At 40.8% G+C, this 17289-nt stretch overlaps 1 protein-coding gene across 1 annotated transcript in view; it reads left to right on the top strand.

The window, feature by feature from the left end:
- Nucleotides 1–17289, top strand: part of LOC133644665 (voltage-dependent R-type calcium channel subunit alpha-1E-like) — a 495634-nt gene that overhangs the window by 412699 nt on the left and 65646 nt on the right. The window contains exons 56-66 of the mRNA XM_062039342.1: nucleotides 3462–3569; nucleotides 7839–7892; nucleotides 7996–8049; nucleotides 8130–8174; nucleotides 8259–8312; nucleotides 8392–8436; nucleotides 8680–8733; nucleotides 8799–8843; nucleotides 8924–8977; nucleotides 16920–16964; nucleotides 17045–17098. Coding sequence (XP_061895326.1) covers nucleotides 3462–3569; nucleotides 7839–7892; nucleotides 7996–8049; nucleotides 8130–8174; nucleotides 8259–8312; nucleotides 8392–8436; nucleotides 8680–8733; nucleotides 8799–8843; nucleotides 8924–8977; nucleotides 16920–16964; nucleotides 17045–17098 — 612 coding nt within the window. The remainder of the gene's footprint in view (nucleotides 1–3461; nucleotides 3570–7838; nucleotides 7893–7995; nucleotides 8050–8129; nucleotides 8175–8258; nucleotides 8313–8391; nucleotides 8437–8679; nucleotides 8734–8798; nucleotides 8844–8923; nucleotides 8978–16919; nucleotides 16965–17044; nucleotides 17099–17289) is intronic.

Below are 17289 nucleotides of genomic sequence, written 5' to 3'. Positions count from 1 at the left end.
GATTGTGAATGATTGATTGATTGATTGAAACTTTTATTAGTAGATTGCACAGTACAGTACATATTCCGTACAATTGACCACTAAATGGTAACACCCGAATAAGTTTTTCAACTTGTTTAAGTCGGGGTCCACGTTAATCAATTCATGATAGGCAAAATTCCCCAAAAAAAGTGCAGTTCCACTTTAAATCTGTTTCCATTAATTCAGCCAATTACCAATTTCTCAGGGCAGTTCAAAGTGCTTTACAGATGCATACAATTACTAGAACATATATAAAATCATCATTAAAAATAAAAACATCATACAAATAAGCATAAATTAATTGCATTTTGTATAAAGAAGTGTTTTCAGCCTTATTCACCATGTACTGTGATGCATACAACTTTTACTCTTAAGTTAAACCTAAAACTTGACAGGTTTAACTTAAGTTTTCCATTTAACCTGAAATAGCTCTAGTTTCCCTCAAAGAAGTTAGATTATTCAACTCAAGACTCAGGTCATTCTAAAACTAGTCCAGTCCTTGCTTCCCGATAAGTGAGAGTGCGGGAGCGCTAGGCATCGAGCAAAAAACCCAGACCTATCAACTCGAAATCTTAAAAGGGTCCTGTCATGTAAAACCAACTTGTATTATCTGTTGGTACCTGTTTTATTTATTTATTTGAATTAGGACAATGCATATTCATCAACATAGAGCAACAATGTAAATATGCCGGAATTAGCACAATAGCTGATTTTCATCCGTTGTCCTAAGGAAAGTTAATACAGTAAACATTCAACAGGTCATGATACAAAAGAATACATAAATCACAAGAGATTACACATTACAAGCATACCATAAGCACAGAACATGGACATGTATTTAGGATCTCCATAAGTCTAGAAAATGTAAAATCAAACCATGGAGGTATGGCGGAGATACAGTATTTAGAAAACAATCTTGCCTTCCCTCATACTTCCTCCAAACGAGCCGTTTGGCATTTGAGAAGCTAGTGACGTATTTGTTGGTAGTTACATCAGCGGATATCTCAAGTCACAAAATGGCACATCCTGAAGAGACGTCAGAAAGCGATTTGAAGATAGTCTGCTAAACATAATATATGCACAATTTTAACCATATAACCAACATTACATGTTATGTAGACCGCAAGGAAGAGTTTTAAATGTAAAAAAAAAATCATAATGAGACCCCTTTTTTTTTTTTTTTATTTAAAAAAAAATTAATTAATCAATGCAACAAAACAATACCATAACAATACAATTCCAATTTCAAAACCAAACCCGGCCCAGCAACATTCAGAAGAGCAATCAACAGAGCAATTGAGAGGACACACAAACATGACACAAAACAATCTAAAAGTCGTCAAACAAAAATGAATAATAACAACAACATTATCAATATTAATAAGAATTCCAACGTAGCAGTGATTAGAAATCCCTCATTGACATTGTCATCACAACCATTTATAAAAAATAAAAACATTAAAAAAATTAACAATAGTGATGTGACTAGAGATGTCCGATAATGGCTTTTTTGCAGATATCTGATATTCCGATATTGTCCAACTCTTAATTACCGATTCCGATATCACCCGATACCGATATATACAGTCGTGGAATTAACACATTATTATGCGTAATTTTGTTGTGATGCCCCGCTGGATGCATTAAACAATTTTACAAGGTTTTCCAAAATAAATCAACTCAAGTTATGGAAAAAAATGCCTACATGGCACTGCCATATTTATTATTGAAGTCACAAAGTGCATTGTTTTTTTTAACATGCCTCAAAACGGCAGCTTGGAATTTGGGACATGCTCTCCCTGAGAGAGGTTGAGGTTTTGGGGAGCGGGGTTGAGGTGGGGGGGGGGGGGGAGGTAGGGGGTGTATATTGTAGCGTCCCGGAAGAGTTAGTGCTGCAAGGGGTTCTGGGTATTTCTTCTGTTGTGTTTACGTTGTGCTACGGTGCGGATGTTCTCCCGAAATGTGTTTGTCATTCTTGTTTGGTGTGGGTTCACAGTGTGGCGCTTATTTGTAACAGTGTTAAAGTTGTTTATACATCCACCCTTAGTGTGACCTGTATGGCTGTTGATCAAGTATGCATTGCATTCACATATGTGTGTGTAAAAGCCGCAATTTATTATGTGACTGGGCCGGCACGCAAAGGCAGTGCCTTTAAGTGAAGTGAAGTGAATTATATTTATATAGCGCTTTTCTCTAGTGACTCAAAGCGCTTTTACATAGTGAAACCCAATATCTAAGTTACATTTAAACCAGTGTGGGTGACACTGGGAGCAGTTGGGTAAAGTGCCTTGCGCAAGGACACAACGGCAGTGACTAAGATGGCGGAAGCGGGGATCGAACCTGGAACCCTCAAGTTGCTGGCACGGCCACTCTACCAACCGAGCTATACCGCCCCAAGGTTAATGGTTAATTAAGGTTTATTGGCGCTCTGTACTTCTCTCTACGTCCATGTACCACTCCCTACAGCGGCGTTTTAAAAAGTCATAAATTTTACTTTTTGAAACCGATACCGATAATTTCTGATATTACATTTTAAAGCATTTATCTCTAGATGTGACTCATTTTAATGTATACAATCCTACTCTGGCTCAGTCTCACTGGCTAGCCAATGTTACATAAATATATGGTAAATGGGTTATACTTGTATAGCGCTTTTCTACCTTCAAGGTACTCAAAGTGCTTTGACACTATTTCCACATTCACCCATTCACACACACATTCACACACTGATGGCGGGGGCTGCCATGCAAGGCCCTAACCACGACCCATCAGGAGCAAGGGTGAAGTGTCTTGCTCAAGGACACAACGGACGGGACGAGGTTGTTAGTAGGTGGGGATCGAACCAGGAACCCTCAGGTTACTTGCACGGCCACTCTCCCAACAGCGCCACGTCGTCCATAAGCACTTACTAGTAGCTGTATGGGCTAATATCTGTATATACAAATCCATCCATCCATTTTCTGCCGCTTGTCCCTTTCGGGGTTGTGGGGGGTGCTGGAGCCTATCTCAGTTGCATTCGGGCGGAAGGCGGGGTACACCCTGGACAAGTCGCCACCTCATCACAAGGTCAACACAGATAGACAGACAACATGCACACTCACATTCACACACTAGGGACAATTTAGTGTTGCCAATCAACCTATCCCCAGGTGGTGCATGTCTTTGGAGGTGGGAGGAAGCCAGAGTACCCGGAGGGAACCCACGCAGTCACGGGGAGGACATGCAAACTCCACAAAGATCATTATGTATAAATTATACAGTACAGTTCCTACCCAAACTTAATTTTTATGAATAGAGTCACGTAATCAAATAAAGTAATGCCACTCTCTCACTGATGTATCTGAAAATTATATTTAGTTACGAATAAGATTATAGTTTTTCTTTACCTACAAATTGTCATGCCACCATAAAATCTGTGTCACCTGTGCTCGTACCTTAAGGGTGTCCGTGGACCACCAGGCATGCCCGGGCCCCAGGGCCGACCTGGGAGTGATGGAACACCGGGGGACGATGGGGAACCAGGACCACCAGGCTTACCTGGAGAACAGGTGAATCTCCAGACACATCATATGGGATATTTGTTGTCAAAGTTGTCTCTCAATTATAATTTCAACTGTATTTTAATGAAAACGTTGTTTTGCGCTAATTTAGTAATTTATAGCGATACTAACACAATTTCAGTAGTATTGTAACGACCTAAATAAGGTGACCAAAAAGACTACTACCCTCTTTCTCGTATCGACGAGGAGTTGGATGTGGTGGCCAAGTCCCCCTGGTTTTCATCCCTCAATGAAAAATTGAGGGATGAAAACCCAGACCCAAGACAGTTTTGATAACCACCACAAGCCTGTGGCAGTTTAGGGTGCTTCCGCTTGGTCTTTACAACACACCTGTCACGTTTGAGAGGCTTATGGACAAGGTGCTCGCTGGCATTTCTCACCAGGAGTGTGTTGTGGACCTTGATGACATCTTGGTCCACGATGGTTCATTCGAGGCAGCCTTGGCATGTCTCAAGTGTGTGCTGGAGAGGGTGAATGCAGCAGGCTTGAAACTACACCTCCAGAAATGCTGCTTTTTGAGACGGGAGATCACGTTCCTGGGACATTGAATTAAAGGAGGCGGTGTGGTACATGAGAAAATGCGAGCAGTGAAGGAGTGGTCCAGTCCTAGATCGGTGCAGGAGTTGGAGAGTTTCCTTGGCCTTGGGTCATATTGCAGGTGGTTTGTGAAAAGGTTCTCCTGTGTCGCTGCAAGTCTGTTCAAATTGCAGCAAAAGAGCAAGCCAGTTACTCTGTCGGAAGAGTGTCAGACGGCATTCACTTCACTGCAGAGAGCCTTTTTGTTAAATCTCCCCATAGCAGGAGATTTAACAAGGCTGAACGCCGCTACCGTGTGACACGGCAGGAGTTACTTTCTGTGGTCTCTGCTGTCCACAACTTCAATTATCACTTAGGTGGACTTCATTACACAGTCAGAGCCATGTTGCTTTGCAGTGGCTAATGTCCTTCAAAGAGCCAGAAGGCCAGCTGACACACTGGATTGAAGAGCTACAGGCATACGACTTCACCTGGCCTACAGGCCATTGGCATAACATGACAATGCTGATGCACTCTCTCACCGGTCCTGCTATTTGAATAACTGCCAATATTGTTGGAAAAGGGAGACGCTGGAGGGACCCAATCCAGAGGTGGATGCGATGGGGCCACCCGATGGACAGCTAAAGACACCCATCGCTGCAATGGAGTGGCAGCTTGGACGAGAAGACAGTGACATCAGTTGAAGGAGATAGCCATGCTCTCTTGCGCTACATTGGGCTTCTGGTTAATGTTCGACACCCTGCGCCTGTCTGATGGCGTGCTGCAAAGAGGCTGGAGAGAACCAGCCACAGGGAGATATGTTGGCAAGAGGTGGTGCCGAAAGCTTTAAGAGAGTACAGGTGGTACACGGAGCCTCCGGCAAGCTTTTTATTAGGGTCAACACAGAAGAGATGTGGTTGACTATTGTGGGCATTGTGCAGTTTCGTGACAGACAAGGGCCCCACAGACAGATCTCATGCTCAGCTTCAACAATTCCCAGCGGACTGTCCAATGGAGAGCCACGGACTATGTTACAAAGTGGCCTGAAGCATACACCCTGCCCGACAATGAAGATGAAACTACTGCAAACGCACCGTTGGAAGGAATGTCCAGCAGGTTCGGTGCTCCAGAGATCATCCACAACGATCAAGGAACTTCGAGTCAAGGCTCTTTGCAACAGTGTGCGGAAAGTTGGCTTTAAGAAGACCCAGACCACATCTTTCCACCCACATGTTGAAATTGAGCCTTTGTTAATATAAGGCCTGTGTCAGTAGAAGTTTGACAATAAAAGTTAAAAAGCGCTTTGGACATTGTGTGCACTTCTTCTGGATGCTACAACATACACATTAGTTATTTCTGATATGTCCACTTTTTGCCACCTATATAAAGCAACCTTGCTAGGATTTCAAAATATTTCTTATTTCCAACTAGTCAGCAGATAATACTCCTCTTGCTGTGACTTGTGTGGTTTCTGTTTAAGCCATGGCTTCCTGCACTGTTATTGGCCGGCCTTTCAGAAGCGATTTATACATCATTCAACCAAAAAATATCAATAAACGTTACATTTTGTGCAAAGGTTCAAAATAATGTAGGGCTGTTAAGATACATGTCAATTAAGATATGTGTGTCATTTGTAATCTGTTATTCTGGTGTGTCAAAAGTGTGTTAAAGTTAAGTTAAAGTTAAATGCCTACTGAAATGAAATGTTCTTATTTAAACGGGGATAGCAGGTCCATTCTATGTGTCATACTTGATCATTTCGCAATATTGCCATATTTTTGCTGAAAGGATTTAGTAGAGAACATCGACGGTAAAGTTCGCAACTTTTGGTCGCTGATAAAAAAAGCCTTCCCTGTACCGGAAGTAGCGTAACGTCACAGGTTGTGGAGCTCCTCACATCTGCACATTGTTTACAATCATGGCCAGCAGCAGCGAGAGCGATTCGGACCGAGAAAGCGACGATTACCCCATTAATTTGAGCGAGGATGAAAGATTCGTGGATGAGGAAAGTAAGAGTGAAGGATTAGAGGGCAGTGGAAGCGATTCAGATAGGGAAGATGCTGTGAGAGGCGGGTGGGACCTGATATTCAGCTGGGAATGACTAAAACAGTAAATAAACACAAGACATATATATACTCTATTAGCCACAACACAACCAGGCTTATATTTAATATGCCACAAATTAATCCTGCATAACAAACACCTCCCCCCTCCCGTCCATATAACCCACCAATACAACTCAAACACCCGCACAACACACTCAATCCCACAGCCTAAAGTACCGTTCACCTCCGTAAAGTTCATACAGCACATATATTTCCCCAAAGTTGCGTACGTGACATGCACATAGCGGCAAGCACGAACGGGCAAGCGATCAAATGTTTGGAAGCCAAAGCTGTAGCGTGTCTGCTATCCAACTCAAAGTCCTCCTGGTTGTGTTGCTGCAGCCAGCCGCTAATACACCGATCCCACCTACAGCTTTCTTCTTTGCTGTCTTCATTGTTCATTAAACAAATTGCAAAAGATTCACCAACACAGATGTCCAGAATACTGTGGAATTATGCGATGAAAACAGACGACTTAATAGCTGGCCACAATGGTGTCCCAATATGTCCGCACAATCCGTGACGTCACGCGCAAACGTCATCATACCGAGACGTTTTAAGCAGAATATTTCGCGGGAAATTTAAAATTGCACTTTACTAATCTAACCCGGCCGTATTGGCATGTGTTGCAATGTTAAGATTTCATCATTGATATATAAACTATCAGACTGCGTGGTCGGTAGTAGTGGGTTTCAGTAGGCCATTAAAGTCCCAACGATAGTCACACACACACTAGGTGTGGTGAATTTATCCTCTGCATTTGACCCATCCCCATGTTCACCCCCTGGGAGGTGAGGGGAGCGGTGAGCAGCAGCGGTGGCCGGACTCGGGAATCATTTGGTGATTTAACCCCCAATTCCAACCATTGATGCTGAGTGCCAAGCAGGGAGGTAATGGGTCCCATTTTTATAGTCTTTGGTTTAACTCGGCCGGGGTTTGAACTCACAACCTTCCAGTCTCAGGGCGGACACCCTTACCACAAGGCCACTGAGCAGGTCATATTCCCAAATTATATTTAGTTTTAGTGAAAGTAACTACAAAGTAATATAGTTAAATTCACAGACAGTATTCCACCACATGTATTTCTTGCCATTAGTTAGTTCGCAACATAACTCATTAAAACTATGGGCTGTTTTTGATTAAACTTTCAGGAATTGTCAGAAATTGGATAAGATTTTAAGATTTTAGGGATTATCCAGATCATTTCTACTGCGTTACCTTCCGTTTTTGCCTTGAGGCTTAACTTCTGTGTGTGTATGCTAGCTGCCTGGTGTCCAACCACAGATACAAAAAGATAGATGACTGACAAGAGGGCTTTGATTGATTGATTGATTGATTGATTGAGACTTGTATTAGTAGATTGCACAGTACAGTACATATTCCGTACAATTGACCACTAAATGGTAACACCCCAATAAGTTTTTCAACTTGTTTAAGTCGGGGTCCACGTTAATCAATTCATGGTATTCATGTGGCTCACTCTGTTTATTTCATTCCACTCGAACAACAGCAACATAGCTCAAAAGGTTATTGGTGGATTTTTATCAACCTTTCAGGAAATGTCAAACATGAGATAAGGAACAAGTAATTAGATGAACTGCTTTTTTAAAAATGCATCTTGTGCTTGGTTCATTAGGGACCCCAAGGCTACATTGGAGAGAAAGGCAGCAAAGGGGAGCCGGGTGAGTGGGTAAGAATGTTTAGAACCTTCAAAGTTCAAGGAGGCCTTATATCTAAATCTAAATGTATCAGTCTAATTATGTGGATTAAAGCTCGGTATAATGCCTCTTTAGGGTTATGAAGGGGAGCCTGGACCACAAGGCGATAGGGGTGCAAAAGGACACAAGGTTTAAGTGACCATCCACTGCTAAAGACTTAATACACTCATCTTTAAAACAAATCATCTTTATTGCTTTACTTTCTCCAGGGGAAGAAAGGTATCCGAGGCTTTGTTGGACATCCAGGGTACCTGGTAAGATTTAATGTACTCAGTTTCTCGTACACTGTTAATCACACAACCTTTGCACCACGACATCTCTATGGTATTGTCTTACAGGGAATACTTGGAGTAAGGGGTCCTCCGGGTTTCCCCGGACCATCAGGACCACGGGTCAGAGCCAAATATTTAGCTAACTAGCCCATATGTCATATACATACTTTGTGTTTGATATCCTTCTGACTTTTTCCAGGGAACAAGTGGAGCACTAAGCTTTGGTGGACCACCAGGCCCACATGTAAGTATGAGGTAGTACTGTTATGCTTTTTAATTCAGTACCTTGGAAATTGGCCCAAAAAAGGCAGAATAATTATTAATATTCATAAACATTGACAAGAAACCTACGTTCAGTTTTTAACACTGTCATTTGATTTAAAAGAATATGCCAAATAGATGCAAAAAATATATATTAACCTTACCTCTGATTATAATTCAAAGGCCCACTGTATGTGTCAGTAACATCAATTAATGTGATTCCTAGGGCAAAATGGGTCCAAAAGGAGCAAAAGGTGTCCCAGGAGTGACCGGACCTCCTGTGAGTAAACAACCAACTCATTCCATATCACCAGACACTTGTGTCAAGATCTTGTTTGTCGTCAGGGTCAACAAGGTGAAATTGGCCTGAGAGGAGCAAATGGACCACAGGTAACAAACAAAAATTAATTTTAAAAGAATGGGAAAATACAAAATATGGTACTCACCTGGAGCTAAATGTTTCACTTTAGGGAGAACCCGGTCCCAATGGAACAGTTGGCTTTCCGGGGATACGAGGTCCTCAGGTACAACAAACCAGCAAACATTTGTGTTCAAGAAGCTCATTTGTACTCCACATGCCGTTTAAATACCGTATTTTTTGGACCATAGGGTGCACCAGATTATAAAGCATAATGCTAATGAGCGGGTCCACTCAGGTCTATTTTCATACAAAAGGCACACTGGATTATAAGGCGTATTAAAGGGGTCTTATTATGATTTTGTTCTAAATGTAAAACACTTCCTTGTGGTCTACATAACATGTAATGGTGGTTCCTTGGTCAAAATGTTGCATAGATTATATTTTACAGACCATCTTCTAGTTACTTTCTGACCGTCGCTTTAGGATGCGCCGTTTTGTGGACGGTCTTATTTATGTGGCTGACCTTCGGCAGCGTCTTCTCCCCATTATCTTTGTTGTAGCGGTGTAGCGTGCAAGGACGGGAGTGGAAGAAGTGTCAAATGATGCAGCTAACTGTTTTAATGACATTCAGACTTTACTTAAATCAATAACGGAGCAGCATCTCCTCATCCGTGGCTCACTAGTGCAACAACGCCAGAAATGTGTCCCGTGAAAAACTGTCCGACCGGAACTCTCTAATAACTAAAGTTCCTTGAGTGAATTATGTAAACCCACTACACGGGTAGTTTTTAGCGCTTTTATAGCGAGTTTACTGACAGATATAAATTAGAACTTTACGCTACTTTATATTAGAAATGGCAACAGCGGAGGATGAATGCCCCATAACAAGAAGATAGAGAAAAAGAAGAAAATTATCGACTACGGCATCGGCACGGACTACAATGGCGGACATGCGCACATTTTCAGGACTTATGCAGATCCCAAATACAGATTAGTAGGCACCAAAAGGTAAGAAAAGTTGTTTTTGCATGATATTGCAAGATATGCAACATGTGCGCTAATAGGTGCCATTTTGCGGTCCTTATACACACACCGTAATAATACTTGTATGTTGAAGCACAATTTGTCTATCTACAGTAGCCGTAATGCTGCCACCACCCATCAAGCGGTGTGGCTTCATAGCTTACCAAAGTCGTACTAAAACATTTTGACAGATTTTTAAGCGCCGTGTGTAATGTTCTATTTTCTCAATGGAACATTTAAAGTTTTGGTGTTGTTTACTGGCCTCATCTTGCAGTCTACACGTATCTCTTATGTGTGACAGCTATCTACTGGTCACACTTATCATTACACCATGTACAAAATAAAATAGCTTTGAGGTCAGTAAGCACAACCAGAATTTTTCCGTACATTAGGCGCACCGGTTAATAAGGCGCACTGTCGATTTTTGAGAAAATTAAAGGAATGTAAGTGCGCCTTTTAGTCCGAAAAATACGGTACTTTAAGTGTAAATGTAAAATAATAAATACTGTATGTGTCCTCACTCTTAACTCTTACACAGTGGGAGAATACAGCCCATTTTCTAGTGTTAAAATGAAGTCAAGTCAACTGTACTTATACAGCACTTGAAAACAGGTCGACCAAAGTGCTTCACATTGCACATAAGACAATAAAAGCAGTAAAAGTAATAAAGACATGAATAATACAATAAGGAACTGCAGCGGTAATAAATTATAAAACCAAGGTGCTATTTATAGAATACTAGTGTAATAAGATGTGGTTTTAGCAAGGTTTTCAAATGCTCAAGTGTTTGTGCAGTGCTCGCGTTCCATAATTGTGCTAAGTTCATTATGTTCATTATGTATTTATTTTATTACCTCCGCCAGGAGGTTATAACTTTAGCAGGTTTTGTTTACCTCTTAAGTCTGCTTACAAACCCCGTTTCCATATGATTTGGGAAATTGTGTTAGATGTAAATATAAACGGAATACAATGATTTGAAAATAATTTTCAACCCATATTCAGTTGAATATGCTACAAAGACAACATATTTGATGTTCAAACTGATAAACTTTTTTTTTTTTTCGCAAATAATCATTAACTTTAGAATTTGATGCCAGCAACACGTGGCAAAGAAGTTGGGAAAGGTGGCAATAAATACTGATAAAGTTGAGGAATGCTCATCAAACACTTATTTGGAACATCCCACAGGTGAACAGGCAAATTGGGAACAGGTGGGTGCCATGATTGGGTATAAAAGTAGATTCCATGAAATGCTCAGTCATTCACAAACAAGGATGGGGCGAGGGTCACCACTTTGTCAACAAATGCGTGAGCAAATTGTTGAACAGTTTAAGAAAAACCTTTCTCAACCAGCTATTGCAAGGAATTTAGGGATTTCACCCTCTACGGTCCGTAATATCATCAAAGGGTTCAGAGAATCTGGAGAAATCACTGCACGTAAACAGCTAAGCCCGTGACCTTCGATCCCTCAGGCTGTACTGCATCAACAAGCGACATCAGTGTGTAAAGGATATCACCACATGGGCTCAGGAACACTTCAGAAACCCACTGTCAGTAACTACAGTTGGTCGCTACATCTGTAAGTGCAAGTTAAAACTCTCCTATGCAAGGCGAAAACCGTTTATCAACAACACCCAGAAACGCAGTCGGCTTTGCTGGGCCTGAGCTCATCTAAGATGGACTGATACAAAGTGGAAAAGTGTTCTGTGGTCTGACGAGTCCACATTTCAAATTGTTTTTGGAAACTGTGGACGTCGTGTCCTCCGGACCAAAGAGGAAAAGAACCATCCGGATAGTTATAGGCGCAAAGTTGAAAAGCCAGCATCTGTGATGGTTTTGTGATTAGTGCCCAAGACAGGGGTAACTTACACATCTGTGAAGGCGCCATTAATGCTGAAAGGTACATACAGGTTTTGGAGCAACATATGTTGCCATCCAAGCAACGTTACCATGGACTTGCTTATGCATTTTTTTGCGTCTTGAGCACAAGTAAGGGCAGCCTCTCTCCAATGAGTGCACCTTCAGCTGTAAAAAAAAAAACAAAAGAAGTGGTGTCAATGTAGATGCACTTTGGACTGTGCCAAAAATGCCCTTTAAAAGTGATACATGTCTTCTGCATGTTTGAAAACATAGTATAACGTCACAGGTTGGAGCATGATAACATGAATGTGCAGTAAATGAGAGTGTTGTAAACCAATAAACCAATGCAACCGAATACCCAGTTCGAGAAGTAGCTGGTACGATAAGGTTCAGTTGTGAATCTTTAGGTTAATCGAGACAGGTTATCGCGCTTAACTAGAAATCAGTTAATGGTTTTGTCTTTAAAACGACACGAGTGGCAGGGTTGTCTGTAGAAATAGTCACACACTTTTTACGTTATTTACATATCTGGAACGACAATAGACGTAAATACATGTACCGGGTGTCGCGCGAGAATAGCAATTAGAAGACAGTTTATCTTTCAAACAACGCGACAGTCACGGCTGCCCGCAAAATAATTAGCCACATAACACCAACACCCCGGACCGTCTCTGTGTTGTCCGTCAATATCGTAACATCCCAAATGGCGGAACAGACAGATTCCCAGGTTGTCTTTCTTTATTTTACAAAATACAACATTCTCGTACAAAGGGCTCAATCTCCGTGACTTGCTCTCTTTTTCTTTCCCCTTTGAAATCCACAACACATTTCACTTCCCTCCTTGTCCCGGATGTCCCGCACCCCTGTCAAGCCATTGGCTAGAACCTGGAGGTGTCAGTAACACTGACTTGACTCTTGGAAAATAAATAGATTTGACATGTGACATGTTTGCCTTTTTACTTTGTTTAACATTGTTGGAGATACATGCTGTGTTTTAAAAATGTTAATTTACTGGAAGCATATCATATTTATAGAATGTGCTTTTTTGAAGATAAATGTGCCTATGGCTGTTCTCATATATCAGGTTATTGTTATTCTCACAGCATTCAACTGATTAGTTGTCTTAGAAGAAATCATTTGCCAGTTTTGTTAACGATTCTTTTACCAATTCGCACGTTGGACAAACACTGCAGGATTATTCACGAGAAAGGATGATAACAGGGCAACTTCCAATACTTGCAACAATTGCAAAGTCAATATTTCATCAAACTGAGGAAATAATATCATAAACATTAGCACACATAGCATGTGATAACTTTGAATTCATATTGTGTACACTGATGTCTATTTTAAAGCAAGGGACTCAAACTCGCAGGTAATTTGCGGGCCACAGGCCCATGTTTTGTGGCCTTCTAAGTTAGTTAGCTAACTCTGGGCAGCTAATAGTTTAACCAGTGGTGGGCCGTGCGTTTCCCCCCCCCATTGGCCTTCAATGATGTTCTACTTTGTCCGACTTCAATAAATACCTCTCAAAATACAATCATTTATGTCACCACATGTCCATGGCTTGAAAAATACTATACAGAAACACACTTGTGCACTACTGGGCATTGAATCACCTCGATTTGTCACTACAAAATGGGCAATTTTTTTGGCTTATTTAAAAATAAATAAACCCGTATTGGAACTAAAATAGTTTTAAAAAAACATATTGAATGTGAAAAAATATATTTGAAGTCACAATTTGTAAAGCCATTGGTACTGCTCGTAGTTGGTTGATTGGAGTGGAAGTGGCGGGGAAACCATTTCACCGCCAGGACAGCTTAACTCGTTTCCGGGGTTGGCCGACCTCGTTTCACAAGATCTAGTTTCTCTTTAAATATCCTTCTTGAAATTGCCGTTGCAAATATATATCTGCCACCTAATCAACGTTTTGCTCTGCTTCTTTGTTGGTTAAAAAAGCAAGTACCGCTGATTTCTCCGCTGGCCGGGTAAGGTTCCGGTACCACTTTCTGCTTTCGTAAATCACAACTTTTGATTGGATACTTGGGAGTGACAAGTGAGTATCCAATCACAATCATGTTAAACGTAAGGCTACCTAGATGGGCTACTGTCAAAAACTTGTGATCTGATCGGCTATCGCAACTATCTGTTAACTGAATGTCCTCCGTTCGTTAACTGCACAGCTGCCGCTAATGTTGGTTCAGAAGGCCTCCGGCAGAATTCACACAGGGCTGGCAACTAGCAATCTGAATTCTGATTGGATACAAGCTGTAACTTAAAAACAGCTACACTGGATCCTAATATGACATGAAGAGAATATGATGAATAATTGAATATATTTATGAAAAGTAAACTAAAAATAAAATGAACTTTTATTAATTTATGATCATGATTTATGGGTTCAATCCTGCGCTCGGGATCTTTCTGTGTAGAGTTTGCATGTCCTCCCCGTGACTGCGTGGGTTCCCTCCGGGTACTCCGGCTTCCTCCCACCTCCAAAGACATGCACCTGGCGATAGGTTGATTGGCAACACTAAATTGGCCCTAGTGTGTGAATGTGAGTGTGAATGTTGTCTGTCAGGGCCATCAAGGCCTTCTCTGCTGGCCTACCATAAATTCATCCATCCATCCATTTTCTACCGCTTATTCCCTTCGGGGTCGCGGGGGGGGGGGTGGGGGGGGGGCGCTGGAGCCTATCTATGCTACAATCGGACGGTAGGCGGGGTACACCCTGGACTGGTACACGACAATTATGCAACAAGTCAAAGAAGAATCAGAGCAGGCTAGTGGAGTTGATCTTTTGGAGCAGGCGTCTTCAATATTTTCCAGGCCAAGGACCCCCAAAAATCTGCATTTGAATTGGAAGGTCGGCACCACTTATACACACCTTATCAACTGTACACACTGTTTTAGTAGATCATACGCAACAGGCCCACTAATAATACACACAATTTTACAGTTTTCACTAATATTTTTGCAAGTGTTATTTGGATCACAGAGGCATAGTAAAAAAAAAAGAAGTAACAAATTGCAGCTAAAATGGGTGTCATTTTATTCTCTTTAAAATATGGCATTCATTTTGACTTCCATGTCACACTGCTGCATGGGAGATATTAAGTCGTTGTAAGTGTCAAGTGTAGTTGTAGTTGTGAGCTATCTAACTCGAAGCAGTAATCACACAGCATCAGCCTCACGCACACAAGCGGTGTGGCGTACACAGTCAACTGTCAACGACTTTTTTGTGTCGGATTAATGCTAATATGTATTTACTGACATTGAAATCTGTGAATAATATAAATACATACAATAATTTAAAAAATATATTGTTTTAAAGTGTCTTCAGCCCAAAATTTTACGACCCCCTTGGAGTACCTTCAATCCACTTACATAGGAGTCGCGGAACCCCTGTTGAAGACCACGGTTTGAGAGCCGGCTTTACAACTGGTGTCCCACGGGCCAAATGATACTGATGTGTATTTCTGGTCTTGTCACCCTCTACCGGGCAGAAGGGCGACACGGCAGTGCGGCTGGGTCAAAAGAGACATCGGAGACGCTTTGCTGAACAAAAAGTTGCTTTATTACAAGCGAGTGTCATTATACAGGACTGCAGTACATGGAGGAGGTCCAGTCAAAAAAATGAGGCACTCCTAACTTGGAGGAGCCGAACCACAGTCTTATATTCCTTCTTTCTCTGTCTGGGTGTGTGTTAATTCAGGAGAGTACAACCTGACCATGTAAAGAGATGTTCATGTGTAAGTGACTGGGAAGGCAACAGATGTATACCATAACTTGTAGGTTGACGTTTAAGATAAAGATGGAGTCTCTCCTCCAGGATAGAGCTATTACTTTTGCATTCCGAAGTCTGAATTTATTGCCTCTTCTCGTGAGAGAGTTAACCCAGTCCACATACGAATGTCCAATTTAGGCTCCTTCATTTATTATGGGCTCAACCATTATTTCCTTAAACCTGGTGGTTCGCTTTCTCCAAGTTGAATATAAACATTAACCATATGTAGAACATAATATGAGTTAATTAATTCACTTCAATACCAAACTTTGGAAAAACTAAAGCAGATTGCTAAAAACATAGATGATCTTTTTGCAGTGGGATCTTAGGAACAGCGTAGTGCTCCAGTGGTTCTCAACCTTTTTTCAGTGATGTACCCCCTGTGAACATTTTTTTAATTCAAGTACCCCCTAATCAGAGCAAAGCATTTTTGGTTCAAAAAAAGAGATAAAGAAGTAAAATACAGCTCTATGTCATCAGTTTCTGATTTATTAAATTGTATAACAGTGCAAAATATTGCTCATTTGTAGTGGTCTTTCTTGAACTATTTGGAAAAAAATATATAAAAATAACTAAAAACTTGTTGAAAAATAAACAAGTGATTCAATTATAAATAAAGATTTCTACACATAGAAGTAATCATCAACTTAAAGTGCCCTCTTTGGGGATTGTAATAGAAATCCATCTGGATTCATGAACTTAATTCTAAACATTTCTTCACAAAAAAATAAATCTTTAACATCAATATTTATGGAACATGTCCACAAAAAATCTAGCTGTCAACACTGAATATTGCATTGTTGCATTTCTTTTCACAGTTCTTTTTGACAGACATTTTAGTGAGGGTCAAACCATCATGGCATGGGGGAAACTCTGCGTTTATGGTAATGAATGGAATAGCCTACTTGATTTGATGTTCAGTTTATGAACTTACATTCATATTTTGTTGAAGTATTATTCAATAAATATATTTATAAAGGATTTTTGAATTGTTGCTATTTTTAGAATATTTTTAAAAAATCTCACGTACCCCTTGGCATACCTTCAAGTACCCCCAAGGGTACGCGTACCCCCATTTGAGAACCACTGGTTTAGAGGAACTTGGACCAGTGTAAACATATTGCTTGTGTTTTATTTATGGCAAGCCATTTTGTGAAGTAAAACTTTAAAGTTATGACAGATCCTTGCATTGACATTTTACTGTTGTTGCTCCCAGACACAGATTTAATCTGCAAGGGAAAATAACATATCCTGTTCCTGTTCTCCTTTCCACTTTCTCATGAACTCCAAAATGTTAAAAATTTAAACAAGTGTTTATACATTTCTGAATTAACCACCTCTCTGTAATTATCCCCTGTCGTTTAAACCCCAGCTGTCATTACTAAATCGGCAGTACACACAGAAACAAAAAACTTTTTTTTTTTCCACTTAGGGTAACCCCGGACCTTTTGGACCCCCAGGTCCCAAAGGAGAACCTGTGAGTATAATAAAAACAACAACAAAAAAGCAGAACATTTAATTGCAGTCGTCCCCTGTGGGTCACTGTGCCTTCATTAGGGTGGTGCAGGGGATGAAGGAGACATTGGAGAACCTGGACCCATTGGTCTTTATGTAAGTCAACAAGGCGTACAGTATATACTGTACATACTAGAGATTGACCGTTTCTTGATCGGGCCCATCATCGGTATAAGCCTCTTTTTGTTATTTGTCTTTTCTTTGCAACGAAACTACATCAGCAGATACAATATAAACAAATATGATACTGTTTCAGCATTTTGTATTTAATGAAATAAGTAATAAAG

The sequence above is a fragment of the Entelurus aequoreus genome, linkage group LG27 (genome assembly GCF_033978785.1).
Source record: "Entelurus aequoreus isolate RoL-2023_Sb linkage group LG27, RoL_Eaeq_v1.1, whole genome shotgun sequence".
Taxonomy (NCBI): domain Eukaryota; kingdom Metazoa; phylum Chordata; class Actinopteri; order Syngnathiformes; family Syngnathidae; genus Entelurus; species Entelurus aequoreus.
Note: the sequence above shows the minus strand (reverse complement) of the source record. Positions and strands in the feature narration are given on the sequence as shown.